The 22,263-nt window shown below is 39.7% G+C and overlaps 1 protein-coding gene across 2 annotated transcripts; it reads left to right on the top strand.

The window, feature by feature from the left end:
• The first annotated feature begins 155 nt into the window (after positions 1-155).
• On the top strand, positions 156-18,225 carry LOC117297001 (sterile alpha motif domain-containing protein 9-like). 2 transcript variants are annotated; one of them, XM_033780115.1, is made up of 8 exons: positions 156-413; positions 6,842-7,088; positions 7,701-7,875; positions 8,753-8,864; positions 9,757-10,062; positions 10,567-10,935; positions 11,256-16,078; positions 17,165-18,225. In XM_033780115.1, exons 2-8 carry the CDS (start codon positions 6,856-6,858, stop codon positions 17,279-17,281), a joined length of 6,135 nt encoding a protein of 2,044 aa, XP_033636006.1. In that variant the 5' UTR covers positions 156-413; positions 6,842-6,855; the 3' UTR covers positions 17,282-18,225. The 2 variants fall into 2 exon arrangements, with proteins under 2 accessions (XP_033636006.1, XP_033636007.1); XM_033780116.1 differs by lacking the exon at positions 156-413 and adding an exon at positions 4,177-4,439.
• Positions 18,226-22,263: the final 4,038 nt, after the last annotated feature.

Genomic DNA, 22,263 nt, shown 5'->3' with positions numbered 1-22,263 from the left:
CCGAAATAATGTCCAAAAATTTGGCCAAGATCAGGTGCATAAAAGCTGCATAAAGGGGCCCCGGGCTGGGTAGACATTACACTGGTATGGCATGTGTTTATCCATCACACACCTTCGAACCATTTGGTGGTACGAGGCATGGTTGCACCACAGACATAAAGAACCTTTATGGTTCTTTATATGAATCAAGTAGTTCCGGTTAGCTCTGAATTATACCCAACCCCATTGTGGTCTGACCTACTATATCGCAAATTGACTGAAGCTGTAGGTAGTGATAGTCATGATTGATTTCTCTTCAAAAACTACCGTCTTTAACCAGAAACGGAACGAAAAACTGCCGATAGATGTGTTTATTTCAGCTCCTAGTTCGGTGTTCATGATTTGCCTACACACCCAGTTGTAACTTCATGCATGTGAGTAATACAGTCACTATAATCATGTATACCATTGCTTTATAGGTCTTTCCTTATCCGGCCGCATTTTTGGGGGGCCCTTTAGAAATGCTATCCTCAGAAATTGTTTTATTTGTAAATTGTCTACAAGGGTTTTCTGTTTTTATTCGATTTAAAACAATGTCCCATTGACAATCACTATTAAACGACAATGGCAATTATTTCGTAGTGCAGAATAAAAATGGTTACCGGCTGATTTCGCGCAATCAAATTCACGCAAACGTTTCCCTATAGTTCATTCAAACTATAGTTTTTCTTTTTGGGGGTGCTAGTGGTGATTTCATTTAATTACGTTTTTGTGCAAATTATTTCGTTCTTCTCATTCAGTTTTTCGGTTACTCTTATTCACTTAATTACAGGCATTCAAAACTACAATTTCACCATGCTTCAGGTAAAATTTATACTGCCTTTAGAAACACATGGTCCAGCCTCTTGCTATTTAAATAGATTTCTGTATAATTCTTCCTATACAATTGGATGGTCTTATTTTACCAGTGAATGCTAAACTCACTTCCTTCGACTGTGAAAGCTGATTCATTTTCAAATGAGCCGGATGTTAATTTAAAGGCAGTGGATCGGACACTATTGGTAATTACTCAAAATAATTATTAGCATATTAAAAACCTTACTTAGTGACGAGTGGGGAGAGGTTGATGGCATAAAACATTGTGAGAAACGGCTCCCTCTGAAGTGACATAGTTTTCGAGAAAGAAGTAATTTTCCACGAACTCGATTTCGAGACCTCCGATTTAGAATTTGATGTCTCGAAATCCACCGTCTAAACGCACACAACTTCGTGTGGCAGGGTGTTTTTCTTTCATTATTATCTGGCAACTTCGACGACCAATTGAGCTACAATTTTCACAGGTTTGTTATTTTATATGTTAAGATACACCGAGTTAGAACACTGGTCTTTGACAATTACCAATAGTGTCCAGTGTCTTTAAAATAAAAATGCTTAAATTGTTGAAATTGGCGGAAAACTTATCTTCGATATAGTTCTCAAAAGTTGTGTTTAAAACCGCCTGCAGTGTGAGGCCCGTTGTCAGCACATGCATTGTAACATTAGTTTAGACAGTATTGTCTTAACTGCATCATTGCACGCCTCATTGGCACGATACCATAAGCCGGACCATGCGACTCCTCATCTTGAGGGGTGTCATTAACAGGGGACAGTGGTTTGGTAAGGAGGGGCAGGAAATAACTTCTGCACGTATTATGAACACCACATAGGCCGAATAATTCTTACACTGGTTGAATGGTGGAATTCCTGTGTGATTTAAATGGACGTTTTATTCTGACCACCGATCGGGATAGTCGACTATTAAAAAATATAACAATGTTTAGTTTGTTTGTTTGGTTGTTTGTTTGTTTGTTTTTTTGTTTGTTTGTTTGCTTGTTTGTTTGTTTGTTTGTTTGTTTGTTTGTTTGTTTGTTTGTTTGTTTGTTTGTTTGTGTGTTTGTTTGCTGTTTTTAATTATTATTTTATTCAATACGAAAACTGGTGATATGAAAACTAACACAGTGCCATTATGGCGGAGTGATACACGGAAGTTAATGTGTAATGTTAGTAAGCCTATTGCGTGACAGGGGAATTTCCAGGTTGTTCAAAGGTTGCGCCGTCGTCAGTGTGTGTTGTGGCAGGCCTGCTATTATGCTAATGTTGTTGTCATGAGTTGGCACCGTCAAGGTCAAAGTATACTTTTTTGTATACTTTGAAGAGAGACCCGCCACAACAGCGGGTATAAACCACCAGACCTATACAATTTAGTCTCTATGAGGTTTGGTGTTAGTGTCAGATTTTATACGAGTCTCTCGCAGGATAAACAAAAATATAAAAGCACAATTCGAAATTAGTATACTCAGTAAAAACTTTGCGATGTTAAATTCACTGGAACGAACTGTCAACTTGTTTGTTTGTTTGTTTGTTTGTTTGTTTGTTTGTTTGCATGTGTATAACCCCCACCTTGGAGTGGCCGTCCGGTGTGGCAGTCGATATTCTGTGGTCCCCTCCCTCCCCCCCCCCCCCCCATCGGCATAATTATAATGTCAAACTGTGTACAATTTGTTTTGGATAGCGCCCTCTTTTGAATCATCCTCATCACAAGCCCACGTTAATTTTCGGTACGGGGACCAAAATCTCAGTCGGACAGAATTCCCTTGGACACTGACAATGTGGTGTTAGGCGATCTGTCGAAACACCCAAACCCAAACATAAACGTAAGGTGACGAGAGGCTGAGATGATTTAGCTCAGGATCATACAGCATCCAAAAATAAAGATTATTGCTCTTTATTCGACCTCGACAAAACAACGACCAAAATACAATACAAGGCAAAATTAAGAACTCGTAAAACCAAAACATAAACAACACATCAATAAAGTGTGTCTGGAAGATCACATAAGATCTCTGGAAATTGTCGACTTCCAGAGATATTTCATCATGGGCTGAAAACATTCTGGAAAAAATACTATCAAGAATCCAAGAAAAAATATCTTTGAAAGACAATTCATTCTACTTTTAGGGTGTTGTCATCTCGAGGTAAAACTACTACGTCGACGACACTCGTTCAACATTTAATGCATTTAAAATTGTGTGTTTAATGCAAGTCCGCCCCCAAAACTAGGCTAAAAGCCACTCTTGGTATGGGGTTATTATTAAGTGTGAAAAGAACTCGGGGGAGCTGAAGGCAGGAGATGATATTCCTCTTAAAACAGTCACAAAGATTGTAAGATGGAGGGAAACATGCACCAACCAAGCAGTTCCAAAATAGTTGCAGTACACGTGGAAAAAAAAAAGCTGTTGAAATGGTCCCTTTAGACGTAGGCCTAAGTTGTTCTTCATCTCAGCAATTCAATTGAGTATACGGGTGAGAAGAAGCAGAAAGTCTGGTTTCACTCTCAAAATTCTGATAAGAGGAACTAGGTTGGACACACTGGTGGCATATTTACCAAGAAAATAATCTGTAGAAAAGGCAGAGGCTGGCTACAGACATACGGTGGGAACGAGGTTGTAACGTTGATCCTAACACTTCACCAACATGTTGACATCCCGAGACATTATAATCGGTTTGTTGTCATAGTACGTTTATTATTAACCTATCATCTTGCAGTAAATCGCACAAAGGATATCTCTCAAAAAGTTCGATGGCGCTTCCAGACCCCCATAATACAAATGTTGCGCAGTACCTCATGGCATGGGAACGTTACGTTCCTTTGTATTAGAGTGATTGGAAAGTTCAAAGATCAGCCGAAGATCGCTTCAGGTCTTTACACGAAGTTTGCCTCGAGTAAATCATATAAATTTTGTACACAAAGGTCATCATCATGGATCCACAAAACATAGGCTATGTGATTCTGGATTTGGTGTTTTTTTTATGTTTAGATGTTTATTTGCAGAACATAAACATTTACAGATTTACATAAAACCTACACGGTCTAACGGTGATATAGTAGAACAAAATCCCGAAATAAATATTTCTGTCTGAAATGTAATATTTGACAAGAAATAATTAAAACTAATATCCTTCGAACTATTTGGTGGTACGGTGCATGGTTGCACCACAGACATAAAGAACACACATTTTACTATTACTATTACTATTATTATTATTATAGTTATTCGTATTGATACCCCCCCCAAAAAAGAAAAAAAAAAAAAAAACCCAAACAAACAAAACACATAGAAACACATGATGACGTGACTAGTAAAAAATAATGCTGATTATAATATTTACGCTTACCGCAGTTACATTATATCAAGTAGTTCCGGTTAGCTCTGAATTATACCACACCCCATTGTGGTCTGACCTATATCGCAAATTAACTGAAGCTCTAGGTAGTGATAGTCATGATTGATTTCTCTTCGAAAAGTACCGTCTTTAAACCAGAAACTTGGAACGAAAAACTGCCGATAGATGTGTTTATTTCAGCTCCTAGTTCGGTGTTCATTATTTGCATACACACCCAGTTGTAACTTCTTATGCATGTGAGTACAGAATACGTCACTACATAAAAAATACCATTGCTTTATAGGTCTTCCCTTTTTTTGGCACTTTAGAAATGCAATCCTCAAAAATTGTTTTATCTGTAAACTGTTTTAGGATTCTCTGCTTTTATTCGATTTAGAACAATGTCCCATTGAAAATCACTATTATACGACAGTGGCAACTATTTCGTAGTACAGAATAAAAATTGTTCCCTGCCGATTTCAGCAAACGTAAAAATATAGTTCAATGAAATTCACGCAAATGTTTCCCTTGTTCATTCAAACTATAGTTTTCGTTTTGGGGGGTACTATTGGTGATTTTATTTAATTACGTTTTTGTGCAAATTATTTCGTCCTTCTCATTCAGTTTTTCGGATATTCAAAAGTACAATTTCACCATGCTACAGTTAAATTTATACTGCCTTAATGATCCCGCCTCTTCGTATTTGAATGATTTCTGTATAATACTAATAAAATTGAATGATCTTATTTTACCAGTGAATGCTAAACTGTTGAAACTTACTTGCTCCTTTGACTGTTGAAAGCTGATTCAACGGAGCATTCATTTTCAAATGAGCCGGATGTTAATTTGAATAATTTGTTGTTGTTGTTGAAATTGGGATAAAAACTTATCATCGATATAGTTCTCAAAAGTTGTGTTTAAACCCCCTGCAGTGTGAGGCCCATTGTCAGCGCATGCATTGTAACAATAGTTAAGATTGTATTGTCTTAACTGCATCATTGCACGCCTCATGTTATTATGGCACGATACCCTAAGCTGGACCATGCGACACCTCATCTTGAGGGGTGTCATTAACAGGGGACAGTGGTTTGGTTAGGAGGGGCAGGACAAAACTTCTGCACGTATTATGAACACCATACCAAGGAGTTCCAAAATAGATGCAGTATACGTGGAAAAAAAAGCTGTTGAAATGGTCCCTTTAGACGTAGGCCTAAAGTTGTTCTTCATCTCAGCAATTCAATTGAGTATACGGGTGAGAAGAAGCAGAAAGTCTGGTTTCACTCTCAAAATTCTGATAAGAGGAACTAGGTTGGACACACTGGTGGCATATTTACCAAGAAAATAATCTGTAGAAAAGGCAGAGGCTGGCTACAGACATACGGTGGGAACGAGGTTGTAACGTTGATCCTAACACTTCACCAACATGTTGACATCCCGAGACATTATAATCGGTTTGTTGTCATAGTACGTTTATTATTAACCTATCATCTTGCAGTAAATCGCACAAAGGATATCTCTCAAAAAGTTCGATGGCACTTCCAGACCCCCATATTTTAAAATGCAAATGTTGCGCAGTACCTCATGGCATGGGAACGTTACGTTCCTTTGTATTAGAGTGATTGGAAAGTTCAAAGATCAGCCGAAGATCGCTTCAGGTCTTTACACGAAGTTTGCCTCGAGTAAATCATATAAATTTTGTACCCAAAGGTCATCATCATGGATCCACAAAACATAGGCTATGTGATTCTGGATTTGGTGTTTTTTTATGTTTAGATGTTTATTTGCAGAACATAAACATTTACAGATTTACATAAAACCTACACGGTCTAACGGTGATAATTATAGTAGAACAAAATCCCGAAATAATTATTTCTGTCTGAAATGTAATATTTGACAAGAAATAATTAAAACTAATATCCGGTTGGAGTTTATCGCTCAATGAACGTTTTATGTAATCGATGCCATGCAATGTGTAATCGGTTTTTGCACTATTTTCTCGTGACCCAGATAACTAATCGATCTCATACTTCTACAGTTTTATGTATGTATTTTAACAGCTGCTCGAGGCGAAAAACGTATAACGGTTGCTGATTGGCTTATTGATAGTTTCTTTCTTGATAAATGTAAATTGTTAAATGTAGTTTATATTTTGATCATGTACACTTTTGTTGCAGTTATTGATAACAAAAGTTGGCCCAACCTCAAAGTTAAAAAAAAACTAGAAACACTACTGCCGTTGAAGGCATCTGTGGCTATGACAAAACGGAGTTCAAACATATGACGTAACACGAGTGACGACATTACAGTGCTTTTTGCGAATCTTTCTGAAAAGCACATAATATGTTAATAGGAGAAGTGTATAGGAGAAGTGTATTCACATTTAAATAATTTCTGTTTAAACACTTTAAATATATTTAATTTCATGTGAGCTCAAATTTCTTATTGGGCATCAAGGTAATTTCTCCTCAGGAAAAGGGCACCTGGGAGGAAATTGTATTTGTTTTACTGCATCATTTCAAAGGCACGTCAGTGACCAGGGGCATATGGAGAATATCGCTTTCGTTTGCCTCCGTAAAGTTTCAGGCCTGAATTTGCAAAGGGCCACTGTATCGACTCATGGTTGATATTTCTGTCCCCTTTTCGATCGATCCTTTAACAGGAACTTGAGCCACCATGGACGGCATCTTGAAACCACTCAAGACATTGGAAGACTGGAATGAAGCAATGGATGCTGCCAGGTTTGATTGCAATCATGCTATGGCACAGATCGCTCCCATCAGCAAGAGCAAGATTAGGGCATCCAGGAAAATGGCGTTTCTCTCTGCATTTCCAACAGTCGTCAAATCACAACAAGCCAACTGTGAAGTTAAACGCACCGGAAGTCAACCTAAGAAACACGAGTCGAGGTAAATAACTTCATAGATCCGTATTTTGTTGTCTAATCATTCAATTAAACATTGTACAAGCAGTGGACATATTATGTCCTAAAACTGCGCAGAAGAAAACGACCTCTATGAAAAAAATGTAATTGTTCATTTAGTGTTGAAATTATATCTGAAATTTCATTTCTAATAAATTAATTTGGGGCATCTGTCCCTCACACCACACTTGTATTAGGGGGCCTTATCAACATTGTCACTAGCGCACAAACCATACACTTTTCAACAACAACAACAACAACAACAACAACAACAACAACAACAACAACAACAACAACAACAACAACAACAACAACAACAACAACAACAACAACAACAACAACAACAACAACAACAACACTGCGTCTTATAAAAAAAATATATATATTTATGGCAAAAAGGGCCATGAATGAAGCTAAGTTTGTAAAGTTCGACGTTGTTTCAGAAAACGAAAGCGCACAGCGGGTTTTACCCATTCTCCCCAGCGCACTGTTAGGCCTACGCTTGTAAAATTGTCAACAGCATTGTATTATTCGTTCAATTCTACAGTCACTGATTATAACGATGAATCGTTTTATTGCAATTCAATGTCCTTTCTAGATCCGGACCAAGTACAGATCAGAAAATCCAGTTATTTGTTCGTAGCTCAGTCGCAAAAACTATCAGTCTACGATTATTGGCATCCACATCAATACGCAACCTGAAAGGAATACTGCAAGAAAAATCAGGAATTCCACTGGAGAAGCAGTATCTTTACACCATGAAGGGTCTACTGGTAAATGCACCTCATTTCTTTTTGTTTCTCTTGCGTATCTACACTTGACACTTAATTACTCAAAATAATTGCTAGCTTTAACTTTTTGCGTAACAAGCAATGGGGAACTGTTGATAGTATAAAACACTGTGAAAACGGCTCCCTCTGATCTGAAGGAACGTAGTTTTTTTTTTGAAAGAGGTATAAGTAATTTCTCACTCGATACTTCATCAGCTGAAGCCTTTTTATTATGCATCTGATTATGCAACAAAGGTGTTTTTCCTTTCATTATTCTCTTGCAATTGACTATTGAGCCCAAATATTCACAGGTTTGTTATTTTATGCACATGTTGGTATACACCAAGTGAGAATACTGGTTTTGCTATAATAAACGTGTCCATCGCCTTTAAAGGATTTGGGTACTTTTTGTAACACAAAACACAATGTCAACATATTTTACATTAAACTCACACCATTTGATATATGATAGTAGAAAGCGTATAACATAAAATTGCTGAGGTGCTGTAGTTTTAGAGAAATGAGTCACGAAATTACGTTTTACACGCTAAACTAATTTTCGTCTCCTGAAACGATACTATTTTCGTGACTTGTTTTACGCATTTCTAAAAAACTACAGCACGTACCTTAGCAAGTAAAAGGAAATCTTTCTACCATATATTTTCTTCAAACTGTGTGAGTTTGATGTAAATCTGTGGACATTGTGTTTTGTGTCCTACAAAAAGTACCCAAATCCGTTAACACCCACACACCGCCAACCACATAATTCATATATATAGAAAAGTTTGCGGTAACACCATGTAATTCATTGTTGTTTTATAGGTTGTGGGTTTTCCAACGTTCATGTCTTGCTCTCATTTTGTTCCTCTGTCCAATAAAGCTTTGTGATGCACTGTCACTGGAGGACCATGGCTTAGAGTGTGATGCAAACTTGGAGCTGCAACTCGTTCCCGGTTTGATGGGCGGTGGTAAGAAACGTAGGCCTAAATCAGGTAAGGTCTATTTTAAGCCTGTGTTTTTAATTAACGTTTGGGATTTTCTTTTTGTTGTTTATGTTTGTTTGATGGTGTTGTGTTCGTACGTCGTCAATAATAGGTAACAAACAGACAAGGAAACGAGTGTAACGTGCGTCCATACTCTGGTTCTATTCACGTGGTTATAAAACAAAGCAAAACTACAGAGCTCTCGTACCACGAGATCTCGCGTGAAACTATGACATCATACTCTATAAATAGATCACTGAGTCTGCATACACTACAGAGGGTTGACGTGTTTTCGTTGTTGTTTGCTTCGTTGTCTCAGCAAGATGTGAATGATTACCATGTTGCGAGGTTAACGGAGGCCTATAGGTTGCTGCCAAACTCCCAAAAATGTGTGCGAGTTACATGAACATGCATGCTGATGTGTACTGCCTGTGTGTTTGCTCTGCAGACAAACCCAGACAGAAAACAAACTAACTCAAATCCTGTTCAATATGAAACACTGATTTATTCATTCTTCAAGAACAACAACTTGTTCAATCACTCACTCACTCACTTCAGTATTCTATTTATAGTACTGTCTGCACTTGCTGCTAGGAAACAACACATCCTGCCAGCAGCGCACCTGGATAACCTCTTTTCTTATACATTTTGTTATACAATGTTATACAACAATAAATGCGCGTGATAATTCGTCCAATCACTGTGAAGTTAAAGTTCAGGCAGCTGCCGGCTTTGAGAGCATTGTCTTCCCATAGGACGGGGTCACTCCTAAACACAGTGTACAGTTTGAGTTCGTTACATACAATGCTTTGTTTGCGGAATATGTGTTATACAGACTTTTTTGTGGGTTGGTTTTTACCGTGGTGAACCAATTCTCACTCTAAATTTCCCCTGTGAACAGGAGGGCAGAAAAAGTCTGAGCCGACGCCACCACCACAAGGTGAGAATGTTCATGGTGGTCAGTCTGAGATGTCGCCACGGCAAGAAGAACCTCCACCGGGAGCTGCCTCGGCTGACAGTATTAATTGTCAGTCTGAGCCAACGGCACAAGAAGATACACCAAGCGGGGCCTCCTCAGCTGAAAGTGCTCCACAATCCAGCCCTTCTCCTCCAGCAAGCAAATATCACCAACAACCAGTATTCAATCTCAACTTTAATAAAAGTGTCGTTACAACTGGACCGAGTTCGGGTAATACTTATAATTTCGGTAAGTTAGAAGGTCTATGAATTTTGTTATGCAATACGTGGAGGTGCACCCTTTGTCCAATTTCATTCTATGTTAAATTTTCTGTTTTGCCATTTTCAGGAGATTTTCGATTTTCTTGAGCAAATAGTGATGTCATGTCCTGCAGGATCTCATTGTTGTAATTAGTTTATGCACAAAATATGCACAGAATTTATGATATTTTATTGTATATTTTTTTTTCTTTCTTTAGTGATTTGTTTGTGTGTCAGTTCATGACATAAAACCAGAAATTTTGTTGGTCACAATTTCGTTTTACAAGCAATTTTGAGGTTTTACAGTTTAATATTTTTATCGGATGAAACAAGTGCCTCCCTGAAGTGACATCATTTCGACAGCGCCCTCAGTTGTTCAGGGAAGAGAGGAAAATGTGTGTCCCAGAAACAGCGTAGTAATAAACTACGCAAACAGAAACAAAATACATATTATCTGCTGTCTCATAGCCGTTTCAATATAATTTTTTGACAGGTACCCCAATAACAGCTGACGTACAAAGACACTGCGAGATAGATAAACCACTAAATGAGCGCCTACTTGGCATGTTACAAGCACTGCTGTTCAATGAGTACACAATGATGAACGGATTGAGGAACTTATTTCGCACAGTCGAAGCTCAGCTTGCAGACATTGTGCCTGGATCGGTCAAATTGATTGTTCATGTTGCCAGCCGAGAAGGTCTGGATAAGCTCTGGGCTATGTACCAGTCTGGAGAGCTCGAAAAAAGACTCACAGAAATTCTCATCACAGATGAACTGATGCAATCGGAGACCAAGAACGGTATTACTCTCAAAGTGACGATGATGGAGAGTGATCACAGAAAGGGATGCGAATGGTTTGGTGAGTAGGCAAAATTTCCGGGTTTTTGGCTCATTCAAGCTAACAAAATATTGTAATTGAGATGATCAACTGCGTTCCCACGTGTGATATTTTACATGTACCATTAATGATTTGTATCCAGCTTATTTTTGCTTAGCAGGAAGTTTCTAAGCAACGTTTGCTGCTAAAGCAGCTCTTTGAAATTGGGCCTAGAAATGACCATTTACTGCGGAGACTAGGGAGGGGCTCCGAATGATCATATTCACACTGGTTTAAAGTTCCAATTCAACCAGATTATCGTGAAACTTGAGTTTGAGTGATTGTTTTGAATCTAATTCCAGAATCAATCGAGGAGAAGTTACCTGAGCGTATGGCAAATTGGACGGCAGGCCACGTGAAACACTGGCTTCTGGATATTGGAGTAAAGAAGCACTTCGTTGAAGAACTTTACCATGAAGGATTTGATGGCAAGGCCTTGCAGAGTTACACACGGGACCAATTATTGGAAGATTTCACCTTGGACAAAATAGGGTCTCGTCTAATCTCAAACGGTAAAGAAGTCTGGTTGAAATCCGTAAACAGACAGTCTGGAAAACACAAAAAAGTCACGAAGGTGGACAGAGACGAATCGGGTCAAACGGGTAAAGGGCTCCCTCTCCAGACTACTGATGTCACGATAAGAGCCACCGATGGTACATCCAAAGATGAAACAGACACTCCACGTGATAAACCAAATCAGAAGACTCATTCAATGCACAGCGAAAGTACACAAGTGTTTAACCCTCCCTCGACCACCCATTCACAAACCCCAAAATTCCCAGATAAACACATCCCAAAATTCCCAGATAAACACATCCCAAAATTCCCAGATAAACACATTGAACCGTCATCCAAACACCGTGAGAGCTCTCCCGTCACGAAGCAAGTTGATGCTGGAAAAACTTGTCCAACTACAAAACCAGTTGGACATTGCAAACCAACATCGCTTGACGAAGCTGAGAAAAAATCCCAACCATCGGTCCGGCCAAAGCAGCGGGTCACCCCATTGAAACAAAAGCAACAACCCATGGCCAGCGATCAAAAGAGTACAACACCGATCAATCCCAGCCTCCAGCATCCCACAACAAGTCAAGAGGAGCTTGTATTTGAAGAAGGGCATTCAGCACAAACCCCGAGTTCAATTCCTGTTCAATCAGACTGCAAAACTACTGAAATCTCTCCGGGGGTATTAAAGAGAAGGAAGGAGACAGCATCTACATCTACTTCAGAAAAAGAAACCGACGTAAAGAGCCAAATTGGTCAGATTCATGATGAGAGTGGAGCTGAAGGTTCCTCGGCTGCAATAGTTTCACTGATTGAAGCAAGCAATACATCCGCAAGTAAAGATGTGGCTCCTGTGGTTCCCTTCAGCAAGCAGAAGATGCCACACAGGCCGATGAGACTGCAGTCCAAAGAATCGCATGCCGAAGAGCCCAGGCTTCGTAAACTACTTACAGGTGATGAACACGGTGAACTAGATAAGTCATTCTATCCAGTGCTCATTGTGAATAAACCGCCAGAGTCCGTTATGCCATCTGAAGCTGGTTTGGAACAAGCCTCAATTGTTCAACAGTTTGGTTTTATCAATGGTATTCAATGGGTAACTGTGCTGGACTTTAATTCCAAATCCCTGGTGAATGGCCTTTGTAAACTTTACCACGACGAGCGGATGGTCACATTACAGCAACCCGAGTTGTTTAAAAACGTTAAGTCGGATGTAGAGTTGGCAAGCAAAATCGAATTTCCTGAAAAAACACTCTGGATTTTTACGAATGGACGGGAAGACGACCCAAGTTTTGCAACTCCTCGAATGAATCTAAAGGACTGGAACAGAGAACGTAGCAGAGACGTCGAGGCGTGTATTACTTTCTTCTCCAAACTAATATCTGAAGGCCGTGCCGTCATATTGTTCCTTATACTCTCGGATGATGAGATTGATATTATCTGCGACACTTTCAGGAAGATCTCATCCTCCTTCCAAGGCTTGCAGGCGAACATCGCGTGCATTGCTGAGGATCCAGAATCATATGCCAAGTTTGTAAGTGGTGTGAGTAGATGGTTCTCTGAAGAAGAAATCAACCAGATAAGTGTCGTTGGTTTGACCTGGGAAGATATCAACCGTATCATGATGCGAATGGAAGGCATCCACCAAACCATGGACCACGAGCTACCTTGCCCAGGAGGTCGACCATCCTGTTTCCTCTCCGACAAACAAAGAGAAGAATGGAATGACATAACAGTCATCTACAAGAACGAATGTGAAAATACAGACATGGACGAATCAAACCCAGGCTACGAAAAATTCGCACAACGAAAGGAGTTAAGTTTTTACCATGGAGAAAAGGTTGACTGGTGGACCTTTGCACTGGGCGATAAACTGATCGGCGGAGGTTGCGGGCATGTCCTGAAAAGAAAAGGGTTTGGCGAACTCTTGCAAAAGATGATTAAACCATTGAACAGTCGTAAGTTCAATGACAGTAAAATTGTCACAGTGACCTTGTTACATGAACCGGGTGCAGGCGGTAGTACCTTGGCTCGCCATGTGTTTTGGGAACTGCACAGAGAACACCGTTGCATCGTAATCAACAAGGTTACCAACAATACTGTCAACCAAGTAATGGAGGTTCGACGCTATGGTTATGAAAACCGAGATGCAGAGGAGATTCCTCCCATTTGTGTACTTGTTGAAAACCTAGATGATATGGAGCTTACTGATCTGATAGCAGAACTTGAGGAAGTGTCCAAGGGCATAGACGTGGGACACGGTGCTGTTTGTGTTCTTCTCCACTGCAAACGAAGTGTGATGTCCTTCAAAATTACCCAAGACAAGTCCAGTCTCGAGGTTGCGTTGTATCATAAACTGGACCCAAGTGAAAAGGCGTGGTTTCAACGAAAGTATACTGAATTGGAAGACAAGGAAAAGATGTTACAGACTGGGGAGTTTAAGCCAGATAATCTCCTAGCTTTCATGGTCATGAAGGAAGAATTCAACACGGACTATATAAAAAATGTTGTCTCGCGGATACTTCTTGATGTCAAGAATGACGAACTTTTGCTCATCAAATACTGCGCATTCCTGAATTCCTATAGACCTGACTCTGTAATACCAATCTCGTGCTGTGACTCAATGATGGGTAAAAACTCTCCCTTAATGCGACTGGGAGGCAGATCTCATCATATCTCGTCGCCCCGGCAGCCCTGGGAAAAATTGGTTTCCCCATCATTCAATATCATGGTGTTAAGACAGGACAATGGAATAAAGATTTTCCATAAAAACATAGCAGAAGAGGTTCTGGGTCAAATTATGCAGCAGAACGGGAATCAATCCCGGTTTGACGTCACCAAAGAGTTTTTAAACAGTGGGTTACTGAAGTCCAAGTCATACAGTCGGCAATACCTCTTTAAAACAACCCAAGACCTTCTCATCCGAAGAACCAAGCTGCCAAACGAAACCAAGACGGATTTTTCTGCTCTCATTGAAGCTGCTATACTCTCTGAAGGATCACAAGCAGCAATTACAATACTCAAACTCGGATTTGAAATACTTGGTAATCCCTTTGTTGCACAACAGATTGCTAGATTGTATCTGAAAGAGTTAGAGTTTGATAAAGCAAGCTCTTACGCTGATAAAGCTTTGGAGCTGGATTCAAAGAACGCTTACTTTTTGGATACTAAGGGAAGAATCCTAAAGAAGTATTTGACAAATCTCTCGCAGCCACTCTTAGATGAACAACAGGTCATGGAAGATGACGTTTGCCGTGATTTCACATCTAAGTCATTCGAAGCCATGGAGGTCTTCCGTGAATCTTACAAGGTATCCAAAGAGAATATGCAAACTGAATACACAGGTTTGTATGCTGTGGTTGACGTAGCTTTCAGACTGCTGAAGGTTATTTACACGTGTGTGGAACCACTGAGAACCCATGGAGGCAAAACCCAACAGACCAAACTTGCTTTGAGTCCAGAGCTTGAATCCACACTTGACAAGCTTAAGAACCGAATAGAATTTGTTCTGAACTTGATGGATGACATAACTACCTACTACAAAGACGGTTCGCATGCACAGGTGGCTAAAAAGACACTGGATGAAGTGAAGGAGTACCTGAGAGAGTACACAAGTCTGTATGAGAAATACTTTGCAGACGCACTGTCGGGTAATTATGGATACCCGGTTCCCACCAATGTGTTTGAAGAGCGCCGTTTCAAAGTCAAACAATTAAAGTGTAACCAGTTCCGTGATATCTTTGACCTAGCTCGAGCAAAGAACGATAACATTCTGCTACAAGCTCTTCAACTGTTAGAGCAGAATTCAAGTGATTACAGTTTTTTTGATTTGAAAACTCAGATTCTTGTTCATCTGGCTCTGTCCTCCATGGGTAAGCCGGTAATGAAAGCTGACGATGTGTATCAGAAGTTCGTTCGACCCCTTTTTAAGGAAAGAGACCAAGATGGCAATTTCTACCCTCCGTTCTTCATGATGATGTTCTTATGGCCATTAGAGGGCGTCGAATCAGAGAGAAAAGATAGGAACGACTTGTCTTACTATTCTTGTGAATTGACAAAGCGTGGAGACAACGGAGGCCAAGAGCGAGTGAAACGCCATGCAAAATATAACATGAAACCTCGGACATACTTCTTCCTTGGTCAAGGTAAAGATCTGAGGGTGTTCGTTCACATCAGCGAATTGCCATATGCAGCTCAACACAAACTTGACAAAAACGATAAAGACGGCACATTTTGGCATTCGGATTTTGTCAGGAAAAGGTTGCTCCGTCTGAAGGGTGTCCTTGTAAGTCCCATGTACCTAGTCTACCGGTCACCCAAAGGGGAGGATATAAACATCAAGCTAGCCGTGCCGTATACGAAACGCACTCCCAGCCAAGAGAAGGTGGAATTTTATCTAGGGTTTAGCTGGGTCGGACCAGTCGCTTATGATGTCACCGCAAAAAACAAGAGACATGAAGATACCGTACTGCGTTTTCACGAAGCCTATCCGAAACACATTCTGCCAAATGAATCGTCAAGAAGGTCTGGAAAATCGGACTCGTTGGGCATCAGCAAGCTGGAGAGAAAACGCCAGGACTTGCATATGGAGTTACAAACATTGGACAAGCAGGGAATCAAGGTAAATACATGTAACAATCTTTCACGAGAACTTGCCACAACTTATTTATTTTGCTTGCTGATATAAAGTCTATGAAATTATCATGCCCAGTATTTCCTTCCGTCTTTTTGATGGTAGACCTTTAAGGGCGAATGCAAGAACGATGCTAACATTATAAGTTAGTATAAACGCTTCTCATTGGGGTCACATTTCTTTAGGAAAAATGTCATTTTGAATTACCATACGACATACCGTGCGGTTCTCAGCTCACTGTTCGCGCACTTTAAAAGAGTGAGGCCATCTGAGAATTGTTTACAGACACCAGCAGATGGGAAAATACTTTTATCCATACCGATGTGGCCTCTCTATATGAGAAATGGGTTTTTAAAGTTGTTTTTAAAGGAACACGTTGCCTTGGATCGGACGAGTTGGTCTATTAAAAGCGTTTGAAACCGTTTGTTATGAAATGCTAATGGTTAGAAAGATGTTTTAAAAGTAGAATATAATGATCCACACAAGTATCACTAAAAATTGCACGGTTTTCCTTTTACGTCGCGGCCATTTATGGGAGTCAAACATTTGACTCCAATAAATGACCGACCGTGTTAGTCGACGAGGTAAACAGAAAACCACGCAATTTCGAGGCATATTTGTGTAGATCATTGTATTCTACTTTTACAACATCTTTCTAACCATACCGATTTTATAACAAACGGTTACAGAACGCTTTTCAAGGACCAACTCGACCGATCCAAGGCAACGTGTTCCTTTAAAGGCACATGGACACTGTTGATATGTACTCAAAATAATTGTTTACACACATGTACACAAACACTTCTTGGTAATGAGCAAGTGTTGATGGTGTAAAACATTGTGAGAAACGGCTTCCTCTGAAAACGTAGGTTTTTTGAATGTGGTAATTTCTCACCCAAAATATTTAAAGACTCAGCTGAAGCCTTTTATTTATGCATCTGAAATCACATGACAAAGTAATGCAGCGAGGGTATTTTCCTGTTATTATTCTCTTGCGAATTCTATGACCAAAGTACATTCTGGTTATAAAGTGATATCAGTAAAACTTACTTCGATTTTCTTTTTTCAAAACAGACTGCAGAAACCAAACGGAAAAGAGAGGAAATCCTTCGTAAGTTGATGAAAACGCAAGCGGATCTGAATGAAGCTTTAGTGAAGTTGGAGGACTCGTTTGAAGACGATGCATTTTAAACGCGAGTTAAGCCTCAAGATGGTCTATCTGGCCCTCATCCTCGTTGAAGATGGACATAATTCCACTGTAAATAATTTGGTAAACTCTTGGGTATTATACAGAATCGGTAAGAAAAAAAACAACATCATTGTTCAATGAAAGCTTATCTGATTACAAAGTTCGTAATAGAATCCTTTCTTCTGTAAAATATTCCCCATGCAAATAGCATACTCGAAAACATTTTTACCTGAAAATCCTCGAAAACGTAACGGATGGTTTTGATAGTATGCCAAAAACTATGAATGTTTTTTTTACTATTATTCTAGACTCACACAACGGTGTAAACTCAAATGTTCACAGGTGTGTTGTATATCACGTATTGTTTGATCACAACATTTGCCCTACCAGCTGTTCAATATCCTTCTCTACCAATACTGTTTTCTATCAAAAGCAAGCGTGTGCACTGTTTGGAGAAAGGCACAGCTTGTGTTGCCAAAAATGTTGAGATTAAGCCCTCAAAACTCTCCTGCAACAAGGCCATCATCAAAGCCATCTTGTCAGATTCTTTATATGAACAATGACACCGATAGTTTGCATTCTCAATTTATAAAAGGGATCATGCAGACTAACTTTCATTCCAGTGTCACAAGTGCCTTATGCGAACACTTAGTTAAATATTTCAGAGTATGTGCAACTATTATTGTTGTTACTGTATTTTATGTGTGCAAGTTTGCCTCTTTAAATTAATTTAGTTCCTTTAAGTTTACTGTTTCCCAATAACGAGGGCGCCAAGTAAGAGAGGGCAGAAGTTAGTGTGGGGCTATTAAGATAATAATAATATATATAGACTTTCATCACTGCATTCTGATCAAAAAGTCGAGTTGAAACACGGTTCTTTTCAGAACCAAACCTTCTCAATGGGAGACTTTCAGGACGCTTGGTGGCAGCAGACTTACAAGGTAAAATCCATTGTTCTCGGTAATGTGCACATGCTCAGAACTACGTAAACAATGGAAATTTACCTGGTTAGTCTGCTGCCACCTAGCGCCTCAAAGTCTCCCATTGGAGATTATCATTATTATCTGGTATTACCGCAAACCTTTTTAATATTGGTGTTAACTTTTATTATCCCTAATAATTGGTTCCTTTCTGTTCCGTGTACCGAGACAAGGGTCGCCCATACACTCTTTAAGTCCTGGTTTGTAGGCATGATTATGTGTTATCTCAAGTGGATTTTGAATCAAACGTTCTAGAGCTGTGTGGACTTCGTCCTCGTGGGCCCATCTGTGCCTGTCGTCGTCGGACCGCAAATCCCATTGTTAGACCTAAATTTAAACCTCAAAAACAGTTCAGAAAACACTCCCACTATAAATTTGTATACTTCAGCACCTGAAGACAATGAGATATCATCACGTGATGTCACGGTAGTTTCAAGATACCCACTGGTCCACTTTTCGTTTCATAACAAATTTTAGACAACATTCCCCTAATTGTTTCTTTTTGAAAGGGCAAACGGTTGAAATGATTAGGTGATTATGATTTTTAAGCCCGATATGTTCTGCTTTTCGATTGTATATAAATATTATTTGTTAAACTACATACATCTTAGCGTCAAAATTATCGGAAGCTATTTAATGTACATATACATATATGCATATTGGTAATTTCTCAAAATAATTGTAAGCATCAAAACTTACTTGTAATGGAGAGCTGTTGATTTAGTTTAATTAATAGGCCTATTCTCTTGCAACTTCAATGATAAATTGAGCCAATTTTTTTTTATTTTTAATGCATCGGGGCGCCATGAGAATACTGGTCTTTGACAATATTACCAAACGTGTCCAGGGGTGGACTTCACAAAGGTAGTCCTAACTTAGGATTAGTCCTAGGCAATAATAAGAGCATTGGCGTAACCAGAGGGGGGGGGGGGGGGGAGGGGGGCGGCGCCCCCCCATTCCCCGCTCAGAACCCTTGCCCCCCCCCCCCCCCTCTTGCCCCCCATATGAAATCAGAGATAAGTATATAAATCGTTTAAGGCTACATAAAATGCTGCCGTAAAAAGGAAAACTTTATTCATATCAGTAGGCCCTATGTGGACTATAACATGAGAAATGCATGGAAACGCGCGAGGGATCGTGTTGGCGGTAAATGTTTGTTGTGGTATGCGGTTACAGAGAGTGCAGGATGTGACAAAGTTCTGTTAAATACGTGGTGGTCTGAACGCAGACCAATAGCTCCGTAAACACAACTTAGTCAGATCATGGAGTCTACCTCCATGGTCAGATGCACTACAGAGAAATTTACTACAGCTCAAAAAATGGCCAGCGAAAAAGGTTGCTTAGACCATTTCTTCTCCTTTGAAGCAAGCGGTGCAATTGAGAGGTAGACCTATTTTAAATATCCGTTTCATAACTAAAATTTAAACACCCTCAATTTCGATTCTGTATTTTTTTTATGGCTTACACTTGTTTTTTTTTGCTGAGATAATTTAAAATAACCCTTTTTCAAAAAAAAAAAAAAAAAATGTGCATAAAAAAACTTAAGAAAAAAAATAGGTGTCCTGTAAAAAAGGGACCGGGCGGGGACGCTAAACATTTCTATTTTTCTATTTTTACTGGGCCTAATATAATTATGTTTTGGGTATTTACACACCCACAAAGCCTATTTGAGAATGCCGTGTACAACTCTAAAATGGTACTTGGTGACCACAGTTGGTAATTTAATCCTTTTATACAGTCAACAAGTTTTATCTTATACAAAATGACATGTTCTCTAAGATTTTGTTGTTTTCGCAATCTTTTGTTACCTGCTGACTATGTAGACTGTTTTAGAACTGCATTGGTTTGTATTAACTATATATCAGTTAACATATTTAATAATAATCTTGCACTTCTTTGCCCCCCCCCCCCAAATTTAATCTTTGTCCCCACTTGCCCCACCAAAATGAAAATGTCTAGTTACGCCACTGAATAAGAGATAGGACTGGTCCTAAGTTAGGACCAGTAACCCATCCTAACTTAGGACTGGTCCTATCTCTTAGCATTGCCTAGGACTAGTCCTAAATTAGGACTACCTTTGTGAAATCCGCCCCAGTGCACTTTCGTATTTAATATTAAACAAGATATGCTTTTCGGAACGAGGTTGTTTCCCGATTTCTAAAATGGCAGTATGCCTACACATCGCAATTAGTTATCGCAATTAGTGCATACATAAAAAAAAAATTGGGTAATCTAAGTTGCAAGTAAATAGAGCAAGTAAATAGAGGATTTATAGGACGACAACAAAATATATACATGTATTTGTATTGACCCATTTCACCTGACGTCATCATCAGAATAATCTTGGATGCGCCATTTTGGTGGTCAATGTCAACGTGTGGCATTCAGAGCATCCTTGCTCTGTTCAGAGAAGTGCGCATTTTAGGCGACGCGACGTTTAGATTAGATTAGATTATAATTCTTTATTGTCCGCATAACATATACAGATAATTGTAATTGATAATACACATAAACCTATAGCCTTGGCGGACTTACACTTTCGTTTTGAACTACTGTTCATGTGTACAGAGAAAGAGTCCTATATAGGGCTAATAAACCTATTGACCACCAACATGGTGAGCGTGGCATCAGTTGCCGCGTGTGACGCGCGTGCAAGGGGTCAATACTTTGTTTTCCAACTTGTTGTCAGGGGCGGCAATAAAATTTAAGACTACTTATTTTTCGCTTATTGCCGTTGAAAATATTGTGTTTTACTTGTGGTTTTCTCTCTCAGTTTCGGTTTAATACAATTCATGTACCCGCTTTTCTCGTGGTACGGGCCTATGTACATTTTACATGTACACCATCCAGGAGAGAGTTTTACACAGATCCGGAGGGTTTATCAATAGACATGGGATGCTCCACAAGCAATTTTATGTACAAACTCTACGGGAGGTATGAAAAAGGGAATTCAAGAACATAACCTCTCAGTCACAGAACTGCAAAAGTAATACGAGGTGTGTAGGCCTACAATGGTTCATTATCCTTTGTCATTAGTGTCCTCACATTTTTGGGACAAAGGAAAGGCCTACTTGAACAAAAACGGCATCAAACAAGTGATACTGAATTAATTTCAAATGTTTCCAATCAATAGGCCCATAGAGTTCACGTGAGATTGAACAAAAAAAAAACACCAATCATTTTTTAATACAATTCGTTGGTGCTTTTTAGAAAGATCCACGAAACGCCCTGTTACGTCATCACTCATGTTATGTCCGTTGTGTAAACGCTGCTTAGTTGCAGCATAGTAAGTATATTACAAATCAACATCCCACGCAAGGGACGCACGCCGCCAACGGCAGAAGTTTTTCAAAACCACGAGGTTCAGGCCAAATTTGTGATCGACGCAAAATATAAAATTCACGTTTAAATGATCACGTTCACAGCATAAACAGGTTTAAAGAGTATTCCCATTAACAATGTTTCACCAAAGTAGTAGACTTGTGGACAAGTCGTTAAGTGTCTGTCGTGGTGATAGCGTTCCGACTCTATTCCGAATCTCCCCGGGATTCCCGCGGTATACTCGCGAGACTGCTGGCCCCGCTAGACTACTGCTCTCACGACTACTATACGGTCCCATTTATTGGGGAGTAGAAGTAGCACCAGTGGGGAGTAGCACCAGTTAATGGGGAGTAGAAGTCGGCAACCAGCAGTTCGCGCGAGAGCAGTGATCTCGTGAGAGCACCGCCACAACTCAACTATCTCATCACGGCAGACCGTAAACGACTTGTCCACAGTTAATGCGGAGTAGAAGTCGGCAACCAGCAGTTCGCGCGAGAGCAGTGATCTCGCGAGAGCACCGCCACAACTCAACTATCTCATCACGGCAGACCGTAACGACTTGTCCACAAGTCTACCCAAGTAGCTGCTTATCAGCACACCATTGTTTTATAAGTACACACAAGGCAAACGTTAAACATGGATAAACAATCAATTATTCTGAATACACAAAACACCAAGTGAAA

Source organism: Asterias rubens, chromosome 11 (genome assembly GCF_902459465.1).
Source record: "Asterias rubens chromosome 11, eAstRub1.3, whole genome shotgun sequence".
NCBI lineage: Eukaryota > Metazoa > Echinodermata > Asteroidea > Forcipulatida > Asteriidae > Asterias > Asterias rubens.
The sequence above is the reverse complement of the archived record's forward strand: the minus strand, read 5'-3'. Positions and strand labels throughout refer to the sequence as shown.

Excerpts from the sequence above, each read along its gene's own strand:
- LOC117297001 (XM_033780115.1), top strand. The coding sequence starts at position 6,856 with ATGGACGGCATCTTGAAACCACTCAAGACATTGGAAGACTGGAATGAA. Across the intron at positions 7,089-7,700 it reads CCTAAGAAACACGAGTCGAG|ATCCGGACCAAGTACAGATC; the intron begins GTAAATAACTTC and ends TGTCCTTTCTAG. Across the intron at positions 10,063-10,566 it reads GGGTAATACTTATAATTTCG|GTACCCCAATAACAGCTGAC; the intron begins GTAAGTTAGAAG and ends ATTTTTTGACAG.